At 43.7% G+C, this 23,603-nt stretch overlaps 1 protein-coding gene across 1 annotated transcript in view; it reads right to left on the reverse strand.

Moving 5' to 3' along the window:
* Nucleotides 1-622: 622 nt before the first annotated feature.
* The window catches only part of PLEKHM3 (pleckstrin homology domain containing M3), a 201,129-nt gene continuing 178,148 nt past the window's right edge, over nt 623-23,603 (reverse strand). Inside the window, exon 8 of the mRNA XM_003254005.3 lies at nt 623-1,980. Within this exon, the coding sequence (XP_003254053.1) occupies nt 1,803-1,980 (178 nt within the window). The 3' untranslated portion in view covers nt 623-1,802. The remainder of the gene's footprint in view (nt 1,981-23,603) is intronic.

The raw sequence follows: 23,603 nt of genomic DNA on the forward strand, positions 1-23,603 counted from the left end.
GTATAGTCAGAAAATAAATGCATGCATGGTGTTGAGCTATTAAGGTGAAATGTGTGGTCTGGGGCCAAAGGAACTGGTGTGGGTTGAGAGGTAAAATGCTTACATCTAACTGCACAAAAGTCAGCCTGAACTGTCACATCTCTAGATGGACGGAAGTATCATGAGTTGGGGTCTTGGGGAAGCAGCGTGTGGGGGAAAGGAGCAATGGGGTTGAATGTACCAAGTATGTTGTGAGCCACTGATCCTAATAGCAGCAAAACTACTAAACCATGAAGACATAGAAGGCATCTGCTCAGCGCAAAAGATACAGAATCTTCTCATAAAGTCTGCTGAGAACTGTTCCATTATAAACGTATTTTCTTCCTCTAGGGAGAGTTAAGGGGAAGGAATGGGAGCTGTCAGGGTCCCAGGGCTGTCCTACCTGCCGTTTTGGTCAGTGACTGCCACGCACTCTTCCAAGGGCACTGCAGCGGGAGAACGCTACCTGCCAAATAGCAAAGCAGCTCTCTTTCTTACTCCTATTATTTATTTTAGCACTCTTTGTTTTACTTCAAGGTGGCAATTATATATGTCTGTGTGTGTATATATATTTACTTAAATAATATTAGATCTAATTCATTAATTATACTTGTAAGTCTGTATTTTCTTAATAGTCCAAAGTTGGTATTTTGAAGTTCCACGTTACTCTGATTTTTTAAACAAAAAATGAGAAAGCAAGAATGGTCGCATTGACAAAGGTTGAAATGAAAGTGCAAGAAGAACAACGAGAAATAAACCACTTCAAATGAATAGGTAGGAACTGCCTCCACAGGATTCTGAGAAAAGAAACTAAAACGACCCTCTCTGTGAATATACGTACCAGATAGCCTTATCTACCAGGCTACACGCCGATGTCTTTAACAACCACCCCAGGACATTTCCTCCGGCCAGCAACAGGAAAAAAATCACAGATATCAACCAGGGGCACCCGTTGAAAACTGTTAAGAAAGCCATGTGTACAGCCTGGAAAACACGGTGGAGCGTCACATCATTAGGCGGGTGATGGGATTCGTACCGGCGAACAGACTGACAACACGCAGTTATTGGTCGCAGAGGTTTCTTCTCTTCTCAGGAAAAAAACTTCTGAGATTAACTTCAAAACCAGAACCATCCCTCCTCATAAATGAGGGTTGTATGCTTTCTGTCAGAGGGGGCTTGGCTCCTGTTTCCAGCCGTCGGCTCTGCTTACGTGATTCCCTGCCTCCGCAGGAGGAACTGAGGCGGGAGCGCCACGGACACTGGGTCCTGGAAGGACCCAGCAGTCTCTTGTTTTTGAAGGTTTTCTTATGAAACAGATGATGATGGGTGCCTGCCTCAGTTACCTCAGCCTCTGTGAAGGCTAAAAATAAATAACACAAAAATAACCTAAAGCACTGTTTTGTGCAGGAAATGCTTCCTCTTGTGTCTTGGGTAATAAAATGTCCCAAGAGACAGAAAAAAAAAAAAGTCTGAACTATAAAGCATTGTGTATACCACGTTTTGTCTGGGAGCAAGCAGCTGAAATTCTTGGCTAAATGTAATCCAGCTATTGGTAGTTTCTCGAGCCACGGAGGTTCTGCGGATCGTCTGGACAATGATGTACACAGAGCATACGTACAGGACGTATAGGTATTTGTGTCTAGATAAATAAATATATATATCTATATCTAGCTGGAGAGGAGACATACTCTTCTTCCAAAGGGGTCTAACTGGCTAGTTAGGAAGCCGCTCTGGGGCTGATGGATTGTTGATTGGTGAATCCCTGGCCTTCGGGTCGGCTGGAGTCAGGTGTTCTGGTAGGACAGCTCGAACATGGTGCAAGCCTCCTCTAGACTCTCGTCCATGTTCAGTCTCTGCCAGAAAGACTTCTGCTTCTTCTGCAGCTCTCGGCGAACACACCTCGGGCAGGGGACAGACTTTTCTTTGCATTCAGAATGGAAAACGGCTCCACAGCTTTCACACCTGCGAAAGTCAACCATAGATATGATGAGCAAGACTGAAGCCAGCAAGACACAAATGGGAAGCCCTGTGGCCTCAGGTGCAGCTGGTGGCACAGTCTACTGTTCTGGACAACCCTGCCAATGGGAAGAGAGATGACTCATTGAAATGAACTGTTTGATTTTCCAAAATGCTGAAGGTTGAATTTCACTTGAAAAACATTTTTGCTTTTCTGATCTGAACTAGGGCTTATGAGTGGGGGGGAGTCTGCAGTCACCCAGCAATTCTGGTTATAGTGACAATGGACACAACAGCAGAAGCTCTCCATTGAGAAGGGAGTGGGCAGTGACTCTATGGTGAAGCGACAGAAAATGAGAGGGGAGTGCCTCGTGAAAATGCTCGGCACACCAGTGACAGCCACAGCGTTACATCTGTGGCAAGGTAGCTTTCTACATCAGTTAACACGAGCTAAGTGGTTCTCTGTTAACTAGCTGCCTTTATTTGACAGTTTGAAAAGATAAAATGACACATTTTCATTTTCTGAATGACATCCTGTGGTCTATGAAATCTTGCGGGTTTTTTAAAAATTAGGAAAAAACTCCTACCTTTGTAAGTCTACCTTTATAACATGAGCATGAACATTAAAGCAGGAGACAGTGGGGAAGAAAACATTTTTCCAACAATATGACAGTTATTACAATTTGTAGAGAGGAAACATTCCAGGTGGATGACTCGTTTGTTGTTTGGCTTGGTGGAAGCCTGCACGGGAGTCTGAATAACTTGTTTTTACAGTGAAGTTTTTATTTATTTATTTTTTTGGAGATAGGGTCTCACTCTGTCACCCAGGCTGGAGTGCAGTGGCGTGACCTCAGCTCATTGCACCCTCCGCCTCCTGGGCTCAAGTGATCCTCCCACCTCAGCCTCCCGAGTAGTTGGGACTACAGGCACCCACCACCACACTTGGCTAATTCTTGTATTTTTAGTAGAGACAGGGTTTTGCCATGTTGGCCAGGCTGGTCTGGAACTCCTGCCCTCAGGTGATCCACCCGCCTCGGCCTCCCAAAGTGCTAGGATTACAGGCGTGAGCCACTGCATTTGGTCTGCAAAGCTTTTAATAATGAGTAACTGACAAGCTCAAATACAGCTGCTCCAGTGAGTGGTTTGCCGATATGGATTGGGTGAGTTTTCATCCTTCCACGAGGGTAATAGGCAACTTGTACCAAGTCTTAGGAGCCCAGGGAATTGCACCTATGTAATTTTGTTCAGGCTGCAGCATTCGGGGAGGGTCCAGAACTGGACTGGGTTCAAAGAGGGTTGCGAAGGAACCAGTACCGAGGGCTCAGCCTCAGGCTTCTTTTGCTTTTTCCACAGCGTCTTGAGTTTCAGTGCTGGGTGCAGGATGGTCTTGGGGGCATGATCTCCTAGTCTGCCATTGACTTACTCCATCACCATTCAGGACCCAGAGGGCTTAGTGAAAGGAAGATCTTCCTACCCCCTCTCATACCTTGGAGAGGAGGCAGTGACTTGGATGGAGAGACACTGTTGTGGGGTGGGGGGGTTGGAGGGGGGAGAAAGAGAGAGTGTGTGTGTATGTGTGTGTGTGCGTGTACACCTATTCCAGCAGAGGCACAAGAAGACAGGATTTCCTGCATCCAGCAGCTCTACCCCCAGCTTGGCTCTCTGGGTCTAGTGAAACATACAGGTGGTGAGGCCAGCTAGCAAGGAGCTTCACATCAATTCCTGGCTGTGTGACTGCTATGAACTGAACTGTGTCCCCCTGTTAGTCATATGTTAAACCCCTTACCCATAATGTGACTATATTTGGAGATACCGTGCTTAGGAGGTAATCAAGATTAAATGAGGTAGGCCGGGCGTGGTGGCTCACGCCTGTAGTCTCAGCACTTTGGGAGGCCGAGGCGAGCGGATCACCCAAGGTCAGGAGTTTGAGACCAGCCTGGCCAACATGGTGAAACCCCGACTCTACTGAAAATATAAGATTAGTAGGGTGTGGTGACGCATGCCTGTAATCCCAGCTACTCGGGAGGCTGAGGCAGGAGAATTGCTTGAACCCGGGAGGTGGAGGTTTGCAGTGAGCCGAGATCACACCACTGCACTCTAGCCTGGATGACAAGAGCAAAACTCTGTCTCAAAAAAAAAAAAAAAAAAAGATGAGGTCATGAGGGTGAGACCCTGATCCAAGCTCATAAGTGTCCTTAGAAGAAGAGCACAGGGAGCTTGCTCTCCCCAACTCCACATGCCTCTGAGGCAGCGCACTGTGGGGACATACACACTCCTGCAAGCCAGGAGGAGAGGCCTTGCCAGAAACCAACCCTGTTGGCACCTTGATCTGAAACTTCCAGCCTCCAGAACTGGGGGCAACACACTTCTGTTGTCTAAGCCACCCAGTCTGTGGTCTTCCGTGTGACAGTCTGAGCAGACTAATGACCCTACGCAAGTCACGTCGCCTTTCTGAGCTTCCTGCGCTTCACTGTCCTTATCAGCTAAATGGAGACTACATAGCACCCACCTCCTGGGGTGCTGCAGGCCTCAGGTAACATCATGGATGCAGTGTATTCCCAGTTTCTGGCCGTGGTGGGAAGTGCTTAGCGAACAGCAAGGACTGCTCCGGCCAGGGTGCCCCCCAGGCTGCCTGCTGCCTTCTGTGCAGCTGCATTGCAGCCTGACTTCACCCATGTCACTATGGAGACCTAAGGACATCTCAGTCAACCCCCTCCTTGCCTAGATGAGAAAAGAGACTCCAAGAGGGCTAGGGATTGCCTACTGGGGACGCAGTGAGTTGGAGACAGAGTTGTGACTGGAACCCAGGGCTCCTGGCAGCCTAGCCAAGGCTCTTACCGAGCACCACACTGCCGGGCTGAGGCCTGGCCATCCCAGTGAGAGCAGGGAGCCATCGCATAGGGAAACACAGGGCTTCCAATCAGAACACCTGTGTCGAACCACAAATCCTTTGTAGCTGAGTGACAGTGGGCAAGTTACTACTTAAGTTCTTGGTGCTTTGGTTTTCTCATTTGTAAAATGCTGCTCACGGTGAACCCCTTCCTATTCACTGGGTTGCTGTGAGACTAAAATGAGAAACATACTTGTAAGTGGAAGGACTATGCAAAGGCTGTGACGCCGCCCCTCACAGGTGACTCTAGTACCCGTCTCATTGACACAGGCGCTATCCTGGACATGGCAGGGTCACCTCTAGCATCTTCCTCTTCCCAGCCCCCTCCTCCTTCCAGTGAGGATAAAGGTCAGACCCATGTTTTCTAGAGCCTCTCTCATCTGGGCCAGCTCCTTCCTAGTGGCAATGGCTTTGTCCGCACTGGTCACACCTCTGTAACTTTCTATCACTAAAGTGACACTAATGGTAGCTTTATCATATAAATTTCCTCCTTCCAGCCCCCTTTCCCCTGCTGGGTTAGTCAGTAATTTATACACCTAGGGATGTTGCCCCAGTGCAGTGATTGATAAGGAGGAAAAACCCTGGGTTCCTTCAGTACCACTCCCTTATCTCTGCTGATACCAGGCTCCAGTGAGTGAAGAGATTGGGTCTTATCGGATATTTCTGGTGCAGCAAACACCCATGGGGTGATGGAAGAGCTGAGCGCACCTGCTCTTTCTAACCAAAGGTCAGTAACTGAACACAAAGCATGAGATAAAAAAAAAATTAATGATTTCAAAATAGAACTAAGCCCTATTTTCTAACAATTTGTAACCCAGAAGGTATCTTTTAAACTGTAGTATGGATAGATTGATCAATGACTTTACAAATTCCAAGAATCTATAGTTAATCCCTCCCCCAACCCTTTTCTCTTTAAAGGAAAAGAATAAGCGGAGGAAAAGGAAGGAGAAAGGGAAATTGTTCTCTTACATAAGGTTTATGGAGCCCTGTAATAAAAATGTAAAGTTCAGGATAAATATTTACATTAAAAAAATGTAATATATGGGTATGTTCCTCTTTGAGAATAGGATTTTATTTTTTTACTTTAAAAAGATTCATTGGCCGGGCGCAGTGGCTCATGCCTGTAATCCCAGCACTTTGGGAGGCCGAGGCGGGCGGATCACAAGGTCAGGAGATCGAGACCACCCTGGCTAACACAGTGAAACCCCGTCTCTACTAAAAATACAAAAAATCAGCCGGGTGTGGTGGTGGGCGCCTGTAGTCCCAGCTACTCGGGAGGCTGAGGCAGGAGAATGGCTTGAACCCGGGAGGCGGAGCTTGCAGTGAGCCGAGATTGCGCCACTGCAATCCAGCCTGGGCGACAGAGCGAGACTCTGTCTCAAAAAAAAAAAAAAAGATTCATTGGCCGGGTGCAGTGGCTCACGCCTATAATCCCAGCACTTTGGGAGGCTGAGGCAGGTGGATCACCTGAGGTCAGGAGTTCAAGGCCATCCTGGCCAAAATGGTGAAACCCCATCTCTACTAAAAATACAAAAGTTAGCTGGGTGTGGTGGTGTGTGCCTGTAATCCCAGCTACTCGGGAGGCTAGGCAGGAGAATCACTTGAACCCGGTAGTCAGAGTTTGCAGAGAGCCGAGAAATTGCACCACTGCACTCCAGCCTGGCAACAGAGCGAGACTCCCTCCCCCTGCATCCCCTGCTACCAAAAAAAAAGATTCATTGGGCCGGGTGCGGTGGCTCACACCTGTAATCCCAGTACTTTGGGAGGCCCAGGTGGGTGGATCACCTGAGGTCAGGAGATCAAGACCAGCCTGGCCAACATGGTGAAACCCTGTCTCCACTAAAAATACAAAAATTAGCCAGGCATGGTGGCATGTGCCTGTAATCCCAGCTACCCATGAGGCTAAGGCACGAGAATCGCTGAAACCCGGGAGGCAGAGGCTGCAGTGAGCTGATATTGCACCACTGCACTCCAGCCTTGGTGACAGAGCAAGACACCATCTCAAAAAACAAAGATTCATTGGCCCCCCTGAGTACTCACTGAGTTTCTTGACTGTATTTAAAATATGATTTAGCACATACAACTTTTCAGGAACACATCTTTCATATAAGGCAAATCTACCAATGTAATCATCTCTGCTGAAAATTGCAACAGGTAATGAAAGAAAAATGTCCCTTTGGTGTTCCTGCGTGATACATCAAATGAAAGCTGGTGTCTTCATTCTGAGTCATCCAGTCCAGCGATAAGCAGTTTCACTGCTTGTTGGATGTTGCTGTACATCACAGAAAACAAAGACTGACATCCTCCCTTTGCAGTGTCCGCAACTGCAGGGAGACATTTGTTACTGACCAAAGTCATCCAATGGGTTTTTCCGTTTTTTTTTTTCTTGAAAACATTCATTGCTTCATTTTTTCTCATACCTAGGGATCTCAACCTTGGCCCTACTGACATTTTGGGTTATAATCCTTTGATGTGAGGGGGTGTCCTGTGCATCATAGGATGTGTAGCAGCATCCCTGGCCTCTCTCAACTAGATGCCAGTAGCCACGTCACCCCCTCCTCCCAGTTGTGACAACCAGCAATATCTCCAAACACTGCCAAATGCCTCTGCGGGGCAAAACCATCCCTGTTGAGAACCACTGACCTAATCTAGTGGAAAATGCATCACAGAGGGGGTACCCAGGGATACTTACACAGGACCCCCACACTGAATTTGCAAGTGTCACCTGCTGGCTTACGTTCTTACCAACCAATAAGGTCCAGTGTAGTGTACTTATTCATTTAACTTTCACAAATACGTATTTTAAACACATCATTTGATTTAAAATAGTTGAAACCACTAATATTAATATTAACCAGTGATTTCTGTTACTTCTAATGGCAAAAACCGCACTTGCTTTTGCACCAACCTAAATGGAAATCATTTAGAACATCATTTAAGAAGTCAATATCAGTGACACAATGCTGTGCATCACTCAGTCACTCCCTATCAACTCACTCTGATTTTTCTCTTTTTTTTTGAGACAGAGTTTTGCTCTTGAGGGTGGAGTACAATGGCGTGATCTCGGCTCACCGCAACATCCACCTCCTGGGTTCAAGCAATTCTCCTCAGCCTCCCAACTAGCTGGGATTACAAGCATGTGCCACCATGCCTGGCTAATTTTGTATTTTTAGTAGAGACGAGGTTTCTCCATGTTGGCCAGGCTGGTCTCGAACTCCTGACCTTAGGTGATCCACCTGCCTTGGCCTCCCAAAGTGCTGGGATTACAGGCGTGAGCCACCGCGCCCGGCCTGACTTTTCAATTCTACCTAAAAGCTGTCTTGGTGGTGCGTCTTAGTCCCATTTATTTGCTCTTTGGCCAAGAACCTCTGGGCTGTTTCTCTGTGGTATTTTCTGCTTCTTTATGTCCTACCTGGGCCATCTAACAAATCAAAGCTAAAAGTTTTACATCTACTTCATAAAATAAATTGCTTTTATGCAACTGTGAAGCAGTCAGGTTTCAACAACTTGTTTTTTTTTGAGACGCAGTTTCACTCTTGTTGCCCAGGCTGGAGTGCAGTGGCGTGATCCCAGCTCACTGCAACCTCCACCTTCTGGTTTCGAGTGATTCTCTTGCCTCAGCCTCCCAAGTAGCTGGGATTACAGGCACCCGCCACCATGCCCAGCTAATTTTTTTTTTTTGGTATTTTTAGTAGAGACGGGGTTTCACCATGTTGGCCAGGCTGGTCTCGAACTCCTGACCCTGTGATACGCCCGCCTTGGCCTCCCAAAGTGCTGGGATTACAGGTGTGAGCCACCGCACCCGGCCAGTTTCAACAACTTCTGCAATAAAAAGGAGACCAATACTACTTCAATGGGGTGCCTACTGCAGAGAGTAGACCTCAGCTTCAGTGAGGAGCCCCGAGTCCTTGGTGCAGGTTGGCCTTGGTGTCACAGGGGTCTTGGGTAAGTTACTTTATCTCTAAATCTCACTCTCCACAGAAGTAAAAGAGAAGCTTGGGTTAATCTAAAGTTTCTTCCAACTTGCAGATTTTATGCAGGATTTGGGGGCCGGGGGAGCTACTCTGGGTTGTACTCTCCTCTCTCCAAATTGTCTTGCTCCAAGGTCTGTGAGTGAATGAGTAGGAATGTAGCTTGGCTACCCTCTCCAGAGAGTCTCAAACTCATAAGCTGGGACTGCATGAGATGAACCTTAAGGTGTAAAGCATTACTTTTTATTTATTTGCATTGATTAATCAAGCTATGAAATATATGAACTAGTATATACAGCTCTGACTCAGGAATTTGGCCAAAAGGAGCTGAGTTTGCCCCTATTTAATAAAATTTCAATTAAAAATTAAGGGTTCCTTTTTTAGCCTTCTCCCAATCCTTATAAGTGCCTCTTCTTCCCAAGGGAAAAAAACATTAATTGTTAAATGTTGTCAAGTTTTTTTGGGGGGTGGGGATGAGGAGGGCCAGCTAGGGACGACAGCCATTTACCAGCCTATGTGGAAATATGTTTGTGTTTTAACTGTTGGGACAGCTGCACCAGAGTTAACTGGGTGCATGTCAACACTGGATACACCACAAGACATGGGACCAGGAAGGGAGGACCGGAGTTCGGCTTCTGTGGATGCTTTTGGGAGCACTCCTAGTTATTTGTGTGTGCCCTGACAAACTGGTCCCCTTCTTTGGGATAGGAGCAGGGGAACATCTCCCCCATTTTGGGGCAGCATAAATCTCACTTTGAATTTCAATGAATGCACCATATGCATGCCTGTAATCCCAGCTACTTAGGAGGCTGAGGCAGAAGAATCACTTGAACCCAGCCTGGGTGACAGAGAGAGAACTGCACTCCAGTCTGGGTGAGAGAGAGAGACTCTGTCTAAAAAAAAAAAGAGCACCATGGAATGAGACTATATATTTTATGAACAGTCTTTGACCCAAACATTAGCTTACTGACCCATAGCAAGTGAGGAAGAAGTTCATACCCTAGAAATCTAATAGTCCATCACCAAGAGATAGGCCAGACATGATGCTCTTATTGTAGTTATTGAAACTAGGAAAATGAACCTGCTGCAAACTAGCAGAACTAAATATGTGCAGGGGGAAAAGGTTTGCTTCTCAAATATTATGGCAAAGAAGCAAGAATTCCTGGCTGCAGACAGTTTCCTGTTCTGGAATGCTGATGATGTGAGACCAATTAGAGACAGGCCCAATGGCTTTGTCTGCACCCTTCCAGATTCTAGCTGCACACAGGGAGGTCACAGGAAACTGCTAAAGGCCCCTGCCCCGAGTTGAGGTCACTGAAATGCGTCTGCTGTGTTCACGTTGGGTTCTTCTCCTGCTGTATTTTTATTTTTGGCTCAGGCAATGGCCTCAGATATTTCACTTGGATTGAAATTCAGGCTTCAGTTTGGTTGGATCTCTGACAAGCAAAAGGACAGGCCTGCAGAGCAGGGCAGAGCCTTGGCTGGTTTTCACTCTGCAGAGCCCACAACGAATGGGGTGGGGCTCAGAAATAAGTGCACGTTATCAGGCATGTGAGTGTGGTTTTGCGTACGGCTACTATGCAAGGCACCCCATACAGCCACTAGCTATTATTGGTTTTTCCAAAAAACCAAGATTACTTAAATCTCTTAGCTAAGGAGGGTAGTTACTGGATCCTGGTTATTTAAATGTTTTGGGTTGGTCTTTTCTTTTGTTATTGTGTAAGTAAACATAAGCAAACAATTTGTAATTTGCTTGAATAGGAAATCAGCCAATATAATGTATAGTTTATGCTTCCATGTGGGCCTATATGCTATGCATGTACTTATAGACATACACAGGATACTAGACATTCTAAGGTAAAATGAATTAAATATGATTAATAGGATTAATTTAGCTGTGCCCGGCTAAATTAAGCCATAATTCCAGCACTTTGGGAGGCTGAAGCGGGCAGATTGCCTAAGGTCAGGAGTTCGAGACCAGCCTGGCCAACACGGTGAAACCCCGTTTCTACTAAAAATACAAAAATTAGCTGGCGTGGTGGCTCATGCCTGTAGTCCCACCTACTTGGGAGCCTGAGGCAGGAGAATCGCTTGAACCTGGGAGGCAGAGGTGGCGGTGACCCAAGATCGCACCACTGCACTCCAGCCTGGGCGACAGAGTGAGACTTCATCTCAATAAAATAAAATAAAATAAAATAAAATTACAAAAGTTCTCCCATTTTTTTCTTTTTTTTTTTTTTTTGAGATGGAGTCAGGCTGGTCTTGTTCTCCTGACCACGTGATCTGCCCACCTTGGCCTCCCAAAGTGCTGGGATTACAGGTGTGAGCCACAGCGCCCGGCCAGTTCTTCCATTTTTTTTTTTTTTTTTTTTTGAGATTAAGTCTCGCTCTGTCGCTCAGGCTGGAGGGCAGTGATGCGATCTTAGCTCACTGCAACCTCCACATCCCGGGTTCAATCGATTCTCCTGCCTTAGCCTCCTGAGTAGCTGGGATTACAGGCGCGTGCCACCACACCCAGCTAATTTTTGTATTTTTAGTAGAGACGAAGTTTCACCATGTTGGTCAGACTGGTCTCAAACTTCTGACCTTGTGATCCGCCCACCTCAGCCTCCCAAAGTGCTGGCATTACAGGTGTGAGCCACTGTGCCTGAGTTCTCCCCCGCTTTTTTTTTTTTTTTTTTTTTGTGAGACAGAGTTTCACTCTTATTGCCCAGGCTGGAAGTGCAGTGGCGTGATCTCGGCTCACTGCAACCTCTGCCTCCTGGGTTCAAGTGATTCTCGTGCCTCAGCCTCCCGGGTAGCTGGGATTACAGGCACCCACCACCATGCCCGGCTAATTTTTTGTATTTTTAGTAAGGATGGGGTTTCTCCATGTTGGTCAGGCTGGTCTCAACCTCCCAACATCAGGTGATCCGCCCGCCTCGGCCTCCCAATGGGTGCTGGGATTACAGGCGTGAGCCACCACGCCTGGCCTCCAGTTCTCTCATTTTTATTAAGTCAGTCAGTAAGAAAATAATAGATATAATGTAATATAATAACTGGAGGTTTATCTGATTCCAGAGCTAGTAAGCCTACTTGATTCCAGTGTTCTCATGTGAATGTGGCCCCTTTTCTATTACTAGCAACTTGGTCCTTTAAGTTACTCAACACATGCCCAGATACCTGCTAAGACCCAAATCTGGGAAGAACAATTGGTATGTCCTGCAATGATCTTTTTATCTGCACTTTAAGCCCCATAGTTAATTAAGGAGAGGTTTTCCCTGACGGCAGCCCACAAAGCATTTGCACTTTTAGTTTGTAAACCAAGTTCAGCTAAATACCTTTGACAAAAGCTTTACTTAAATCTTGGCTTTAAAATAGAATGTAAATAAAGGTTAATTAATTCATTTGTTAATTTTGCTACCCTACTGGGGACATTAACTCACTGCCATCTTTTGTGCAAATGCTTAATCAGTGCTTCTTGCTAACTTGTGGATGGTGACTGAACTTCTCAGTTATATTCTAAGTATGTGTATAAAATTATAATAGATTTGACCTTGATGAAATAGTTTTCTTGGGATAGGGAAAATGGATATTTCTGATGCTTCTAAGTTTTTATTTTAAGGTTCATCTGGTAATTAATATAATTCTCGAGAAACAAATACCCATCTTGGTATTTAGGAAAATCTGTTTAATATTGGACAAAGTAAAGGAACTGATGGAGGATTTAAACATTTCTACCATTTCTGGGAAAAAGCTAGACTGTATTATAATTGTAGCCATAGAGAAATATAAACAAGATAAATGGTTTTCTGTAGAAATTCCTAAAGTCGTTTAAAATGCCTAAGAGCCAAAGGGGTGTTTAGAATTATCTTGCTACATCTAAGACGAAGGGAGTGAATATGAGATTATTAGGCGAATGCAGATTCAAACAAATGATCTTGGTTTATATATGAACTTCTCATGATTTACCAGTCTACCTTCTTAATGTAAAATTGAAACATCTACCTGCCAAGTTTTTGAAGTAAGCCTTTTAAAAAGAACTAATAATGTAACAGGAAGATACGCACCTAAGACTCTGAATGGGACTCACTTGTATTTAACACATGACATTTCAGTTCCTCAAAGGACTAAGACACTAAGTACAACCAAAATGAAAAAAAGGTCAAGCATGGGTACATTAGAAAATGCACATTAATGTACATAAACCTAATGTACATTAGAAAATGCAAAAAGTTGGCCAGGCGCGGTGGCTATCGCCTGTAATCCCAGCTCTCAGGGAGGCAAGAGGCGGGAGGATAGCTTGAGCCCAGGAGTTCAAGACCTGCCTGGGCAATATAGCGAGACCCCGTTCTCCCGAAAAAGAAAAAAAAAAAAAAGATGAAAATGCAAAAAGTCTAGAAGATAAGCCCTATCTAACTTTATGAGCAGCGTGATTAGTTGCTTAGGAATAAGTTACTGGTTATTGATGTAAATTTAGGAGAAAGGCCTTTAAATAAAAGATCTAAAGTGTTTTGCCATTACTTTAGATTATTCTCCTATTTGTCTCTCTAAGACAATGCTCTTCAAAGATGGTAACCATAATTTTCTAATACTCAATTTATTCTAGGCTGGTGGTGCTGAAAGTGTGGTCCCTGGACCAAATGCGATGCAGCCAAGCCAGCATCACTAGAGAATTTGTTAGAAAGGCTAATTAGTGGCCAGCACAGTGCCTCACACCTGTAATTCCAGCACTTTTGAGAGGCTGAGGCAGAATGATCCTGCCCAGGAGTTCAGGACCTGGGCAACACAGGGAGATCCCATCTCTACAAAAATAGAAAAAATTTAGCTGGGTATGGTAGTACACACCTGTGGTCCCAGCTACTGGGGAGGCTGAGGTAGGAAGATCGCTTGAGACTGGGAGGTTGAGGCTGCAGTGAGCCGTGATGGTGCCACTGCATTTCAGCCTGGGCAACAGAGTGAGATCCTGTCTCTAAATAAATAAATAAATAAAATAAAGGCTAATTATCGGGTCTCCCTCTAGACTTAGTGAATCATAAACTCTGGGCTGGGGCCCAGCAATCTGTGTTTTAACAAGTCCTCCTGGGAATTCTGATGAACACAAAAGTTTGAGAACTATACTTCTAAGTCAATCATTGCTAAGGACAGCAGGGCTCTTATTTTTCATATAGTATATTTAAAACAAAAATATGGACTTTGCAAAATGAAAATAGGAGGTGATATTAACTAATGTGGGTTTTGTTTTTTGTTTTAGAGACAGGGTCTTGCTCTGCTGCCCAGGCTGGAGTCCAAGTGTGATCATAGTTCACTGCAGCCTCGAACTGCTGGACTCAAGGGATCCTCCCACCTCAGCCTCCCAAGTATTAATAGCTAGGACTACAAGTGTGTGCCACCACGACTGGCTAATTGAAAAAAAACACTGTTTTTGCAGAGACAAGTTTCTGCTATGTTGCCCGGGCTGGTCTCAAATTCCTGGCCTCAGTGGATCTCCTGCCTTGGCCTTCCCATGTGTTGTGATAACAGGTGTAAGCCACCATGCCCGGCCAACTAGTGTTTTTATATAGGGCTTTACATTTTATATCTATTAATATTTTCTCATAACTAATAGGTTAAAATCTAATTTTGCTTTAATTGTAATATGGAGTTGTTCATGTAGTTTTTGGCCATTTGCATATTCTTTCAGTAAATTGGTTCATGTCCTCTGCCCATTTTCTACTGATATTTTACTAATTTTTAAATATATCTTTCATATTAAGGAAATCAATACTTCGTCATGTGTTGAAATTATTTCTCCAAGCTTCCTGTTTATGTTTATCTTCACCTATAGAATTTTAAGCATTTAACACTTTTTATGTTTTTTTTTTTTTTTTTTTTTTGAGACAGAGTCTCTGTCACCCAGGCTGGAGTGCAGTAGTGTGATGTCGGCTCACTGCCACCTCCGCCTCCTGGGTTCAAGTGATTCTCATGCCTTAGCCTCTCAGGTACCTGGGATTACAGGTGTGTGCCACCATGCCTGGCTAATTTTTATATTTTTAGTAAAGACAGGGTTTCACCATGTTGGCCAGGCAGGTCTCAAACTCCTGACCTCAAGTGATCCACCTGCTTTGGCTTCCCAAAGTGCTGGGATTACAGACGCCCGGACAACTCTTTATGTATTTAAAAGCATTTTGCTTCCATGGCTTAGAAAGTCCTTTCACACTTTAATATTATAAAAATAATAGGCTGGGCACGGTGGCTCATGCCTGTAATCCCAGCCCTTTGGGAGGCCGAGGTGGGCAGATCACGAGGTCAGGAGTTCGAGACCAGCCTGACCAACATGTGAAACCCCATCTCTACTAAAAATACAAAAATTAGCTGGGCTTGGTGACGTGCACTTGTGATCCCAGCTATTTGGGAGGCTGAGGCACGAGAATCGCTTCAATCCGGGAGGCTGAGATCACGCCATTGCACTCCAGCCTGGGTGACAGAGTGAGACTCCATCTCAAAAAAAAAAAAAAAAAAAAAAATATATATATATATATATATATATATTCACCACCATTTCTTTCTAGTACATTTCTAGTACTCTGTGGGTTTTATTTATTTTTACATTAAAATATTTGATCCACCTAGAATTTATCTTGATGTAAGGAGTATCGGCAGCATTATTTTTCTTTTTCCAAATGGCTAATTAGTTCCCAATTCCTAATATGGAATACTTTTTTTGTTCCACCAATTTGCTATGCCACCTTTATCATGTATTAAATTCCCATATTACTTGGGTCTATTTCCATACTTTCTGAATCTTTTTGACTCTTGTTCTAGTGATCTTTGTATCCTTATTCCCATTACATTGTTTTACAATACATTTTTATATCTGATAGAAACAGTCTCCCTTCATGTACATAAAACTTTGAGAAGTCAAATTCTATATAATTCTCTATTAAATATACTAGGGAAGTTTACTGCCCTGATCTTTATATTACAGTTTTATTTATAAGGTTTATTTAAAATGAGATGCACCTGTATAATAAAAATCTCAGGTAGTTAAGAACTAATCCTGGCTTTAGATATTGGACGTTCTGAACATCTCAGATGCTTTTCATTTTTATATAAGGATAAAGGCATTGTACAAGTTTGGTGGGTTAAACTAATTAGACTGATTGTTTACATGTTAGACTGATTGTTTACATGTTTATAAAATTAGCAAACATGGTTCAATTGTTTAATAATGTATAAACTTTTAATAATTAAAATTACTCTACTTTACATTAACCAAACATGTATTACCTTGGAAATATACTGCAATAATGCTTTCCTCCTGATATATATTAATATTGAAGGAGGGAAGAAGGAGGGAAGGCCTGAACAGCAAAGCATGTTTTAGCAGTCCCTTTCATTCAGTGAGAACATTCGTTGGAACTTTTGTTTCCATTCTGTGTATTGGTAAATGTTGGATGGAACCGATAGTCACAATAATAAGAATAGTTCTGCTGCGTACACAAGCCATAAGCTGATATGTAAGAAGTCACTGAAAACCTTATTTTTTTCAACATCACACATACTCATAAGAGACAAATATGATATAGAAGGCTAAATAGTAGTATTTCAGCAAAGGAATCTCTCAAAGGGAGCAACAGTCACATTGGGAGGCCAATGTGAGCTTCTAACTTAGGCTGAAACATCAAGCTGTGCTAAGTAAGAACTAAGCTTTTTCTGTTTTATTGAGACAGGGTCTCATTCCACCACCCAGGCTGGAGTGCAGTGGTGTGATCACGGCTCACTGTAACCTCCACCTCCTGGGCTCAAGTGATCCTCCCTCCCACCTCAGCTACCAGTGTAGCAGAAGCTACAGGTGCACACCACCATAGCTGGCTCATTTTTGTATTTTTTGGAGAGATGGGGTCTCGCCATGTTGCCCAGGCTGGTCTCAAACTCCTAGGCTCAAGTGATCTGCCTGTCTCAGCCTCCCAAAGTGTTGGCCTCCTTTGGCCTCCCAAAGTGTTGAGCCACCGCACCAGGGGCTTTTCCTTTTCATTGTCTTTGGGTAGCAGCCTGCTGAGCCACCTCCCCAGACCCCTCTCTGAGAAAAAGTGAGGTAACAAACTATTGGGGGGGTTAGCCTGGGAGAAGGAGACTTGAGTACTGCTTGTAGGTACTTTGGAAGTATTAAAGTCCCCCTAACTAGATCTCTCACTTTTTTTTTTTTGTTTTGTTTTGTATTTTTAGTAGAGACGGGGTTTCACCGTGGTCTCGATCTCCTGACCTCGTGATCCGCCTGCCTCGGCCTCCCAAAGTGCTGGGATTACAAGCGTGAGCCACCGCGCCCGGCCGATCTCTCACTTTTAAACAGTATATCTTAAATGTGCTTTCAGGGAAGCCAGAGGAAGGGAAAAGTCATTTTGCTTGCTGCTTTGACATTCACATCATTTCTGTCCCTAAGCCCCTGAGCTGGTGCTTATTTCAAGCACTGCAGGAAAACCACGCTCCGCCCAAGAGGTTGTTACCTCAGGCCTCTGAGCTCATTCCACGCTGCACTCCCTCTCCGACTCCTGTGTCTTCTGCTACCAAGGGAAATTTGCTTGTCTCTTTGCAATCTAGAGTTTGAAGATTTTCTTTCCAATCATTGATATAAATTGCTTTTCCCCCAGTCTTTTCATTTAAATTTCCTTTCTCTCCACCATCAAAGATTCGCTTTCTAGAAAAAAACGTGGAATTCGGGGTGGGAGTGGTGGCTCATGCCTGTAATCCCAGCAATTTGGGAGGCCAGGGCAGGAGGATTGCTTGAGCCCAGGAGTTGGAGACCAGTCTGAGCAACATATTGAGATCTTGTCTCCACAGATAAATTAACCAAGCATGGTGGTGTGCATCTGTAGTCCCAGTTACCTGGGAGGCTGAGGCTGGAGGGTCACCTAAGCCTGGGAGGTGAAGGCTGCAGTGAGCCCTGATAGTGCCACTGCACTCAAGCCTGGGCAACAGAGTAAAACCCTGTCTCAAAAAAAAAAAAAGAAAAAAAGAAAAAAAATAGTAGGACTTAACTCCATTCTCAAAGAATGGTCTTAAGATACTTCAACCTCCCAACTCTCAGAGCCAAACTAGATCTTTCAGTCTAAGTTAAATCAGTTCAAGTTAGTGGCTTCCAATATTTCCAAGGCAGTCTTTGAACCAGGTTCATTATTTGTGTACTCTATTATGCTACTGGTTTTATAAAATAACAATTCACACATTTATTTTTCATATGAATTACTTTTTAATGCTATCTTCCCTTGTTTTCTCATCAAAAGGCTACAAAATTCTTCCCATTAAATGTGGTGGTGATGATCCCAACTACACATCAACCACCACAAGTGAGACTAGTTAAAGGTAGGTGGCAGAGTCCTTTACCCCGCAGGTTGGTTTGTGGGTTCCCCAGATTTCAGGGCTACTGCTGTGACAACAGGGTAGGGCGGAAAGGGTACTGCTCTGGGATTCAGCAGCCTGAATCTTCCAGTAGCTCCAGGTGTGGTTTGGAGGGGGATTCCGGCCTTCAAGGAGGTGGGAGACATGGGCAGACTATTGCTAAGCTCCCCCTGGCTTTACAAAGGTTCTGGCTCTGGTATAATTTTATACACAGGGTTAACATGGGCTGCACCTTTCTCTCTATTTTAAGTGCTCTGAAAGCATCAAGAGCTGAAAAGATAATTATTAATGGTAGCTGTAGATAGTTGTGAAGATGTTTCCTGAGGTAGCATTGTTAAGTGTTTTAAATATTCAGAATTCTGCAGGGGCTTAGTAAAAGTGTGATAATATACATTAGATACTTAAAAAAGATTTTTTTTAAAGACAAATTTAATGAGGTATTACTATCTGTACTCCTATAATTAGTTGTATGAAAGAAGTCTTAAAAATAACAAACATGTATTGACAAAATCAAGATACTATTGTACCCTTTGTAATTCTAAAGCATAGAACAGTTCATTTCAGAACATACTGCTCAGTCTGAAAAGTCAACACATTTTGTTTGGAAAGGTAAATACTCCTTCTCTGCCCTATTGTGTGTTCAGGTTACTTATTTACAGTCCCATGGGGAAGAAAAAGCACATGCTAAAAACCAACCTAAAAGATGTTTTGAAAATGAAATTATCTGAGTAGCTTAGCAAAGCTCACATTTTTTACATCATCTCTCTCCTGACATTAAAGTCTCCATTGACCCAGTAAAACACATCTGTCTCTAACATATGCTAAGAAAGTTAGCCATCACTCAATAAAGTCACATATCTCGGTAATGCCTACTTAAATAATGAATTTCCTGAAATCACTTTAAAAGCCATTTAAAAGAAAATATGTTAATAACTACAGATTATAGTTAAAATTACAGAATAAAGCAAACTCTCTATTCATTCATGAATTATTTATTGAGCAGTTACTAAGTGTTGTCTTAGATGGAGCAGTGAGCAAAATATAAAAAGTCTATTTCCTTACATTATTTCAAAACGGTGGACTGAACTGCAGTTTAGATTTGTATCTAAATCCCTTTGGGTAAACAGAATAAAAATCAGCCAACTTTACTGAAAACATCATGACAAACTATCAAACACAAATACAAAATGCTGAGCAATGGAGCGGAAGCAAAGATCTTACTCCTTTTGTCAATAAAAGCTTAAAACAGTGCCATATGCCTGGTATGAAGGTCCAGCGGAGTGGCGGCTTGTCAAAGATCACACAAGTTAGTGGCTAGGAACGACATCGATACTTCTTTGTTCCTAGTCCAGTGATCTTTTTGTTTTCTGTTTTTGAGATGGGGTCTTGCTCTGTCACCCAGGCTGGAGTGCAGTGGTGCGATCTCGGCTCACTGCAACCTCTGCCTCCTAGGTTTGAGCAGTTCTCTGCCTCAGCCTCCCAAGTAGCTGGGAGTACAGGCACCCGCCACCACACCCGGCTAATTTTTGTATTTTTAGTAGAGATGGGGTTTCATCATATTGGCCAGGCTGGTCTTGAACTCCTGACCTCATGATCCACCAGGCTTGGCCTCCCAAAGTGCTGGGATTACAGGCGTGAGCCACTGCACCTGGCCCAGTGATCTTTTTATGGACTGGCCTGACTGTGTTTATTCGATGGATCTTAATGATTTTAGAGCCAATTAAAATTTTTTCCTCTAGCCTGGGCAACATGGTGAAACCCCATCTCTACAAAAAAATACAAAAATTATCTAGGCGTGGTGGAGAGCATCTGTAGTCACAGCTACTTGGCAGGCTGAGGTGAGAGGATCGTCTGAGCCTGGGAGGCAGAGGTTGCAGCAAGCCAAGATGGTGCCACTGTACTGCAGCCTGGATGACAGAGCCAGATCCTGTCTCAAAAAAAAAAAAAAAATTTTTTTTTCTTTAAAAGTACCCATTAATACAAATTTATAGATTAAATGTGACTATTTTTCTGGTTCTGATACAATATGATAAAAAATGCTGGATATAAAATTATATATTCAATATGATTCCAACTTTATTTAAAAATACCTATGTGTAGAAAAAATGGAGAAATGGAGAATATTTTCTTTAATTTTCTGTACTTTTCAAATTTTCTATAATATCAACTAATTTTATAGTTAGAAAGTTAAAATGAGTTAAACGATGAACATTTCCCCTTTAAACGGCAAAAAATTAAGCTGACTGAAATGCTTAAAGCTAAGATGATCAACACAATATTAACCAGATACCTAACTAGAAGCTTGGTAAGAAATGTGTCTAGGTGACAGCCATCTATTCAAGTGACCAAATGGCCTCAAAACACAATGGTGGCTTCAGCAGCTAGGATTGTGTTTATAAATGCACCATATTTATCAAGTGGCTTAATGGCATAAAGGGTCAGGTCAGCCCTGAGGTTTTCACAAAAGTCTCAGCTATGTTAGCAGACACTCTGAAACATTTCGACATGTGAATGCAGAAGCCACCAGGCCAAGGTGAAATGTTATTTACCAAGTTACTCTTTGACCAAAGTTTAAAATCCAGAAAAACTAGCATTGTGCTGAAGAGTTTTCATTAAAGAAAACTGTCATTGACACAATAAACACATTAAAGAGTGGGCAGTCAGAGCTGAAGAAGGGTCAAATTCCATCTGGGGAGTCATCACCCTGCCTCTGCCATGCACAAGACATGTGAGCTGTCTGGGCTTCAAGTTTCCCACCCCCCAAATGTCTAAAGGGTCCCCACAGTCCCTTCTATCTCTGTTAGCTTATAATTCTAAAACACAAGCGAGAGTCTGGTCCTCCACCATTGGTATTAGAGAACCACTGACAAAGTTCCTCAAAATGTTCCTCTTCAATACCAGAGAAAGAAAAGAACGATTAGAAACAAACAGCTCCTCCAAAAAGGTACTCTACAGAGGAGCACAGGTTTCCTTTAGCTGCTTCTAGGATCCTACACCTCACTGCAATACTCACTGAGTGGCTGCTTCCCAAGAAAAGCCACAGAAAGGAAATATCATTAAAAAATGGCACATACATTGGGGGAAGCTGCTCCCTCCCTGAAGCCCGGCCTAGCCAAGGCTGTTGTTCTCTATTGTTGAACAGGATGTAACAAGACTGCCAAGCGCAGCCCACAAAACTGCTAATTAGGTGCCCTGACAGTGTTTGTTTTGGAACCATTTACCAACAAAGGAATGTGTCAGGCTGATTAGGGAGAAAAGGGTATGTAATGTATGTGTATTTGAGTCCAGATGAGGGCATAATCCAGATATTTAGTCTGTTTGTGCAAGGACTCACAAAAACAAAGGCCGAGCAAATAGGAAGCCATGGGGAAAGCCCAGCTTCTGGGCAGTGCTTCTCTCCCCTTCTCCTCCGGAGTTTTGTTCCACCTGCCCCCGTCCCCGCCCCTTCCCCACCAAAAAATTTTGCCTAAACACTTCACATGAAAGTCTCTTTCAAAAAGTGACAAACTACAACTGGTTCCTCAGAAAAATGAAAGTCTTTGTAAGGTTACTGACACATCTGGGGCTTGATGGTTTTTTGGCAGGTAAGTAAGTGACAACTTTAGGCAAAATCATCTCCACATTCAGCCTCCATGGAGCTTTCTCCATGCACTGTGCCCAGGGGCAAATCTAAGGATAACAGGGCAACAGAAAACACAGCTCTTGATGGACTGATTGTTCAAGCTGTGCTGAGAACAATTACGCATCTCAGCATCATCTATGGGAAGAAGTAGTTTCACATTTTATAATAAAGCAGGTTCCTTCTTTTTAAACAAGTCTTTATAAGGTTTGAGTACAATTAGGCATTTGAAGCTTCATGTGTACATGAGGCTTAAAGACAGGAAGAAAGTGCCAAGGCAAAGAACAAAGTCCATGCCCCAACAAGTTTAGGTCCTCAGGAGCAGAGTGGTATGGATTGCAGTGAAACGCAAAATGACAAAGACCAATTCAAAACGTTGAGCATGTTGGGAGGAGTCTCCTTGTTCTTCAGGACAAGCTGGACATTTCTGAAGTCTGGCCAGATGGATGAAAGCAATGGGGCTTGGACTAAGTTTCACGGGAGGCCGCCTTTTTTGGTAAGATTACCTGACAAAATAGATTTTAAAAATGAAAAAGCAGATAAACCCTGTTAGAAGCTCATCTGCTACGCACTTTTCCATGAGGCTGATGTTTGTTCTCAAGACTGATGTAAAAAATATTCTTTAAATGTGTGCAGATTGGCTGGGTATGGTGGCTCATGCCTGTAATCTCAGCACTTTGGGAGGCCGAGGCGGGCGGATCACTGAAGGCCAGGAGTTCGAGACCAGCCTGGCCAACATGGTGAAACCCTGTCTGTACTAAAAACACAAAAACTAGCCGGGCATGGTGGTGCACACTTGTAATCCCAGCTACTCAGGGGGCTAAGGCAGGATAATCGCTTGAACCCGGGAGGTGGAGGTTGCAGTGAGCCGAGATCCTGCCACTGCACTCCAGCCTGGGCCACAGAGCGAGACTCTGTCTCAAAAAAAAAAAAAAAAAAAAAAAGTGTACAGACTAGATGTAGTAGCAGAGTATGCTAACTCAAGTGGTAAGCGGGTAAGATTTTGGTGTTAATAAGTTCAATGCCCTGTGTGCCACCATTATTTCTTAGACGAGGGGATGGAGTGGTCAACTACTTGTGCACAAAGAAAAACTGGCAAGCAATGCTCAACCTACACCTCTGAATTCCAATGCTTTAAAAAACAACCCTTTTTAGAAGAGTAACCACAGAGCTGCCGATGCCCTACTAACACAGGAAGAACACCTCCTCTGATGCCTTCCCTGGTGTTAGTGAATGTTGCTGACCAGGGCAGGCTTATGCTCTCATCAGTGAAACACCTTAAATGGTATGTCAATTGCTTCAACCTTATATAGAAAGCTGTAGTGTTACCTCAGACTTGTGTTATGCTCCTCTATCTTTGGAGGTATTTTATATTCCCCTAACTAATTAGTTTATTTAAAAAACGTTGTCAGTGTTCTTATGAATGCATATATACTTAGGCAAGCTTAAACCAAACAGTAAGTATTTATGTAATGCTTAGTCCATTTCGTGTTGGTAAAACAGAATACCTGAGACAGGGAAACATTTTTTAAAAAGTTTATTTGGCTCCTGATTCTGGAGGCTGGGAGGTCTAGGAAACATGGCACTGGCATCTGCTCAGCTTTTGGTGAGGCCTCGAGCTGCGTCACAAATGGCAGGGAAGTGGAAAGGGAAGCAGGCACGCGGAAAAGGACCAAACACAGGAGGGAACTCGCTTTCTAGCAACCCCCTATCACCAAACTAACCCATTCCCTCCAGAACTCATCCATTCCTGTCAGAAGGAGATTAATCCATTTTAATGACCTCATCACCT

Source organism: Nomascus leucogenys, chromosome 22a (assembly GCF_006542625.1).
Source record: "Nomascus leucogenys isolate Asia chromosome 22a, Asia_NLE_v1, whole genome shotgun sequence".
Taxonomy (NCBI): Eukaryota; Metazoa; Chordata; class Mammalia; order Primates; family Hylobatidae; genus Nomascus; species Nomascus leucogenys.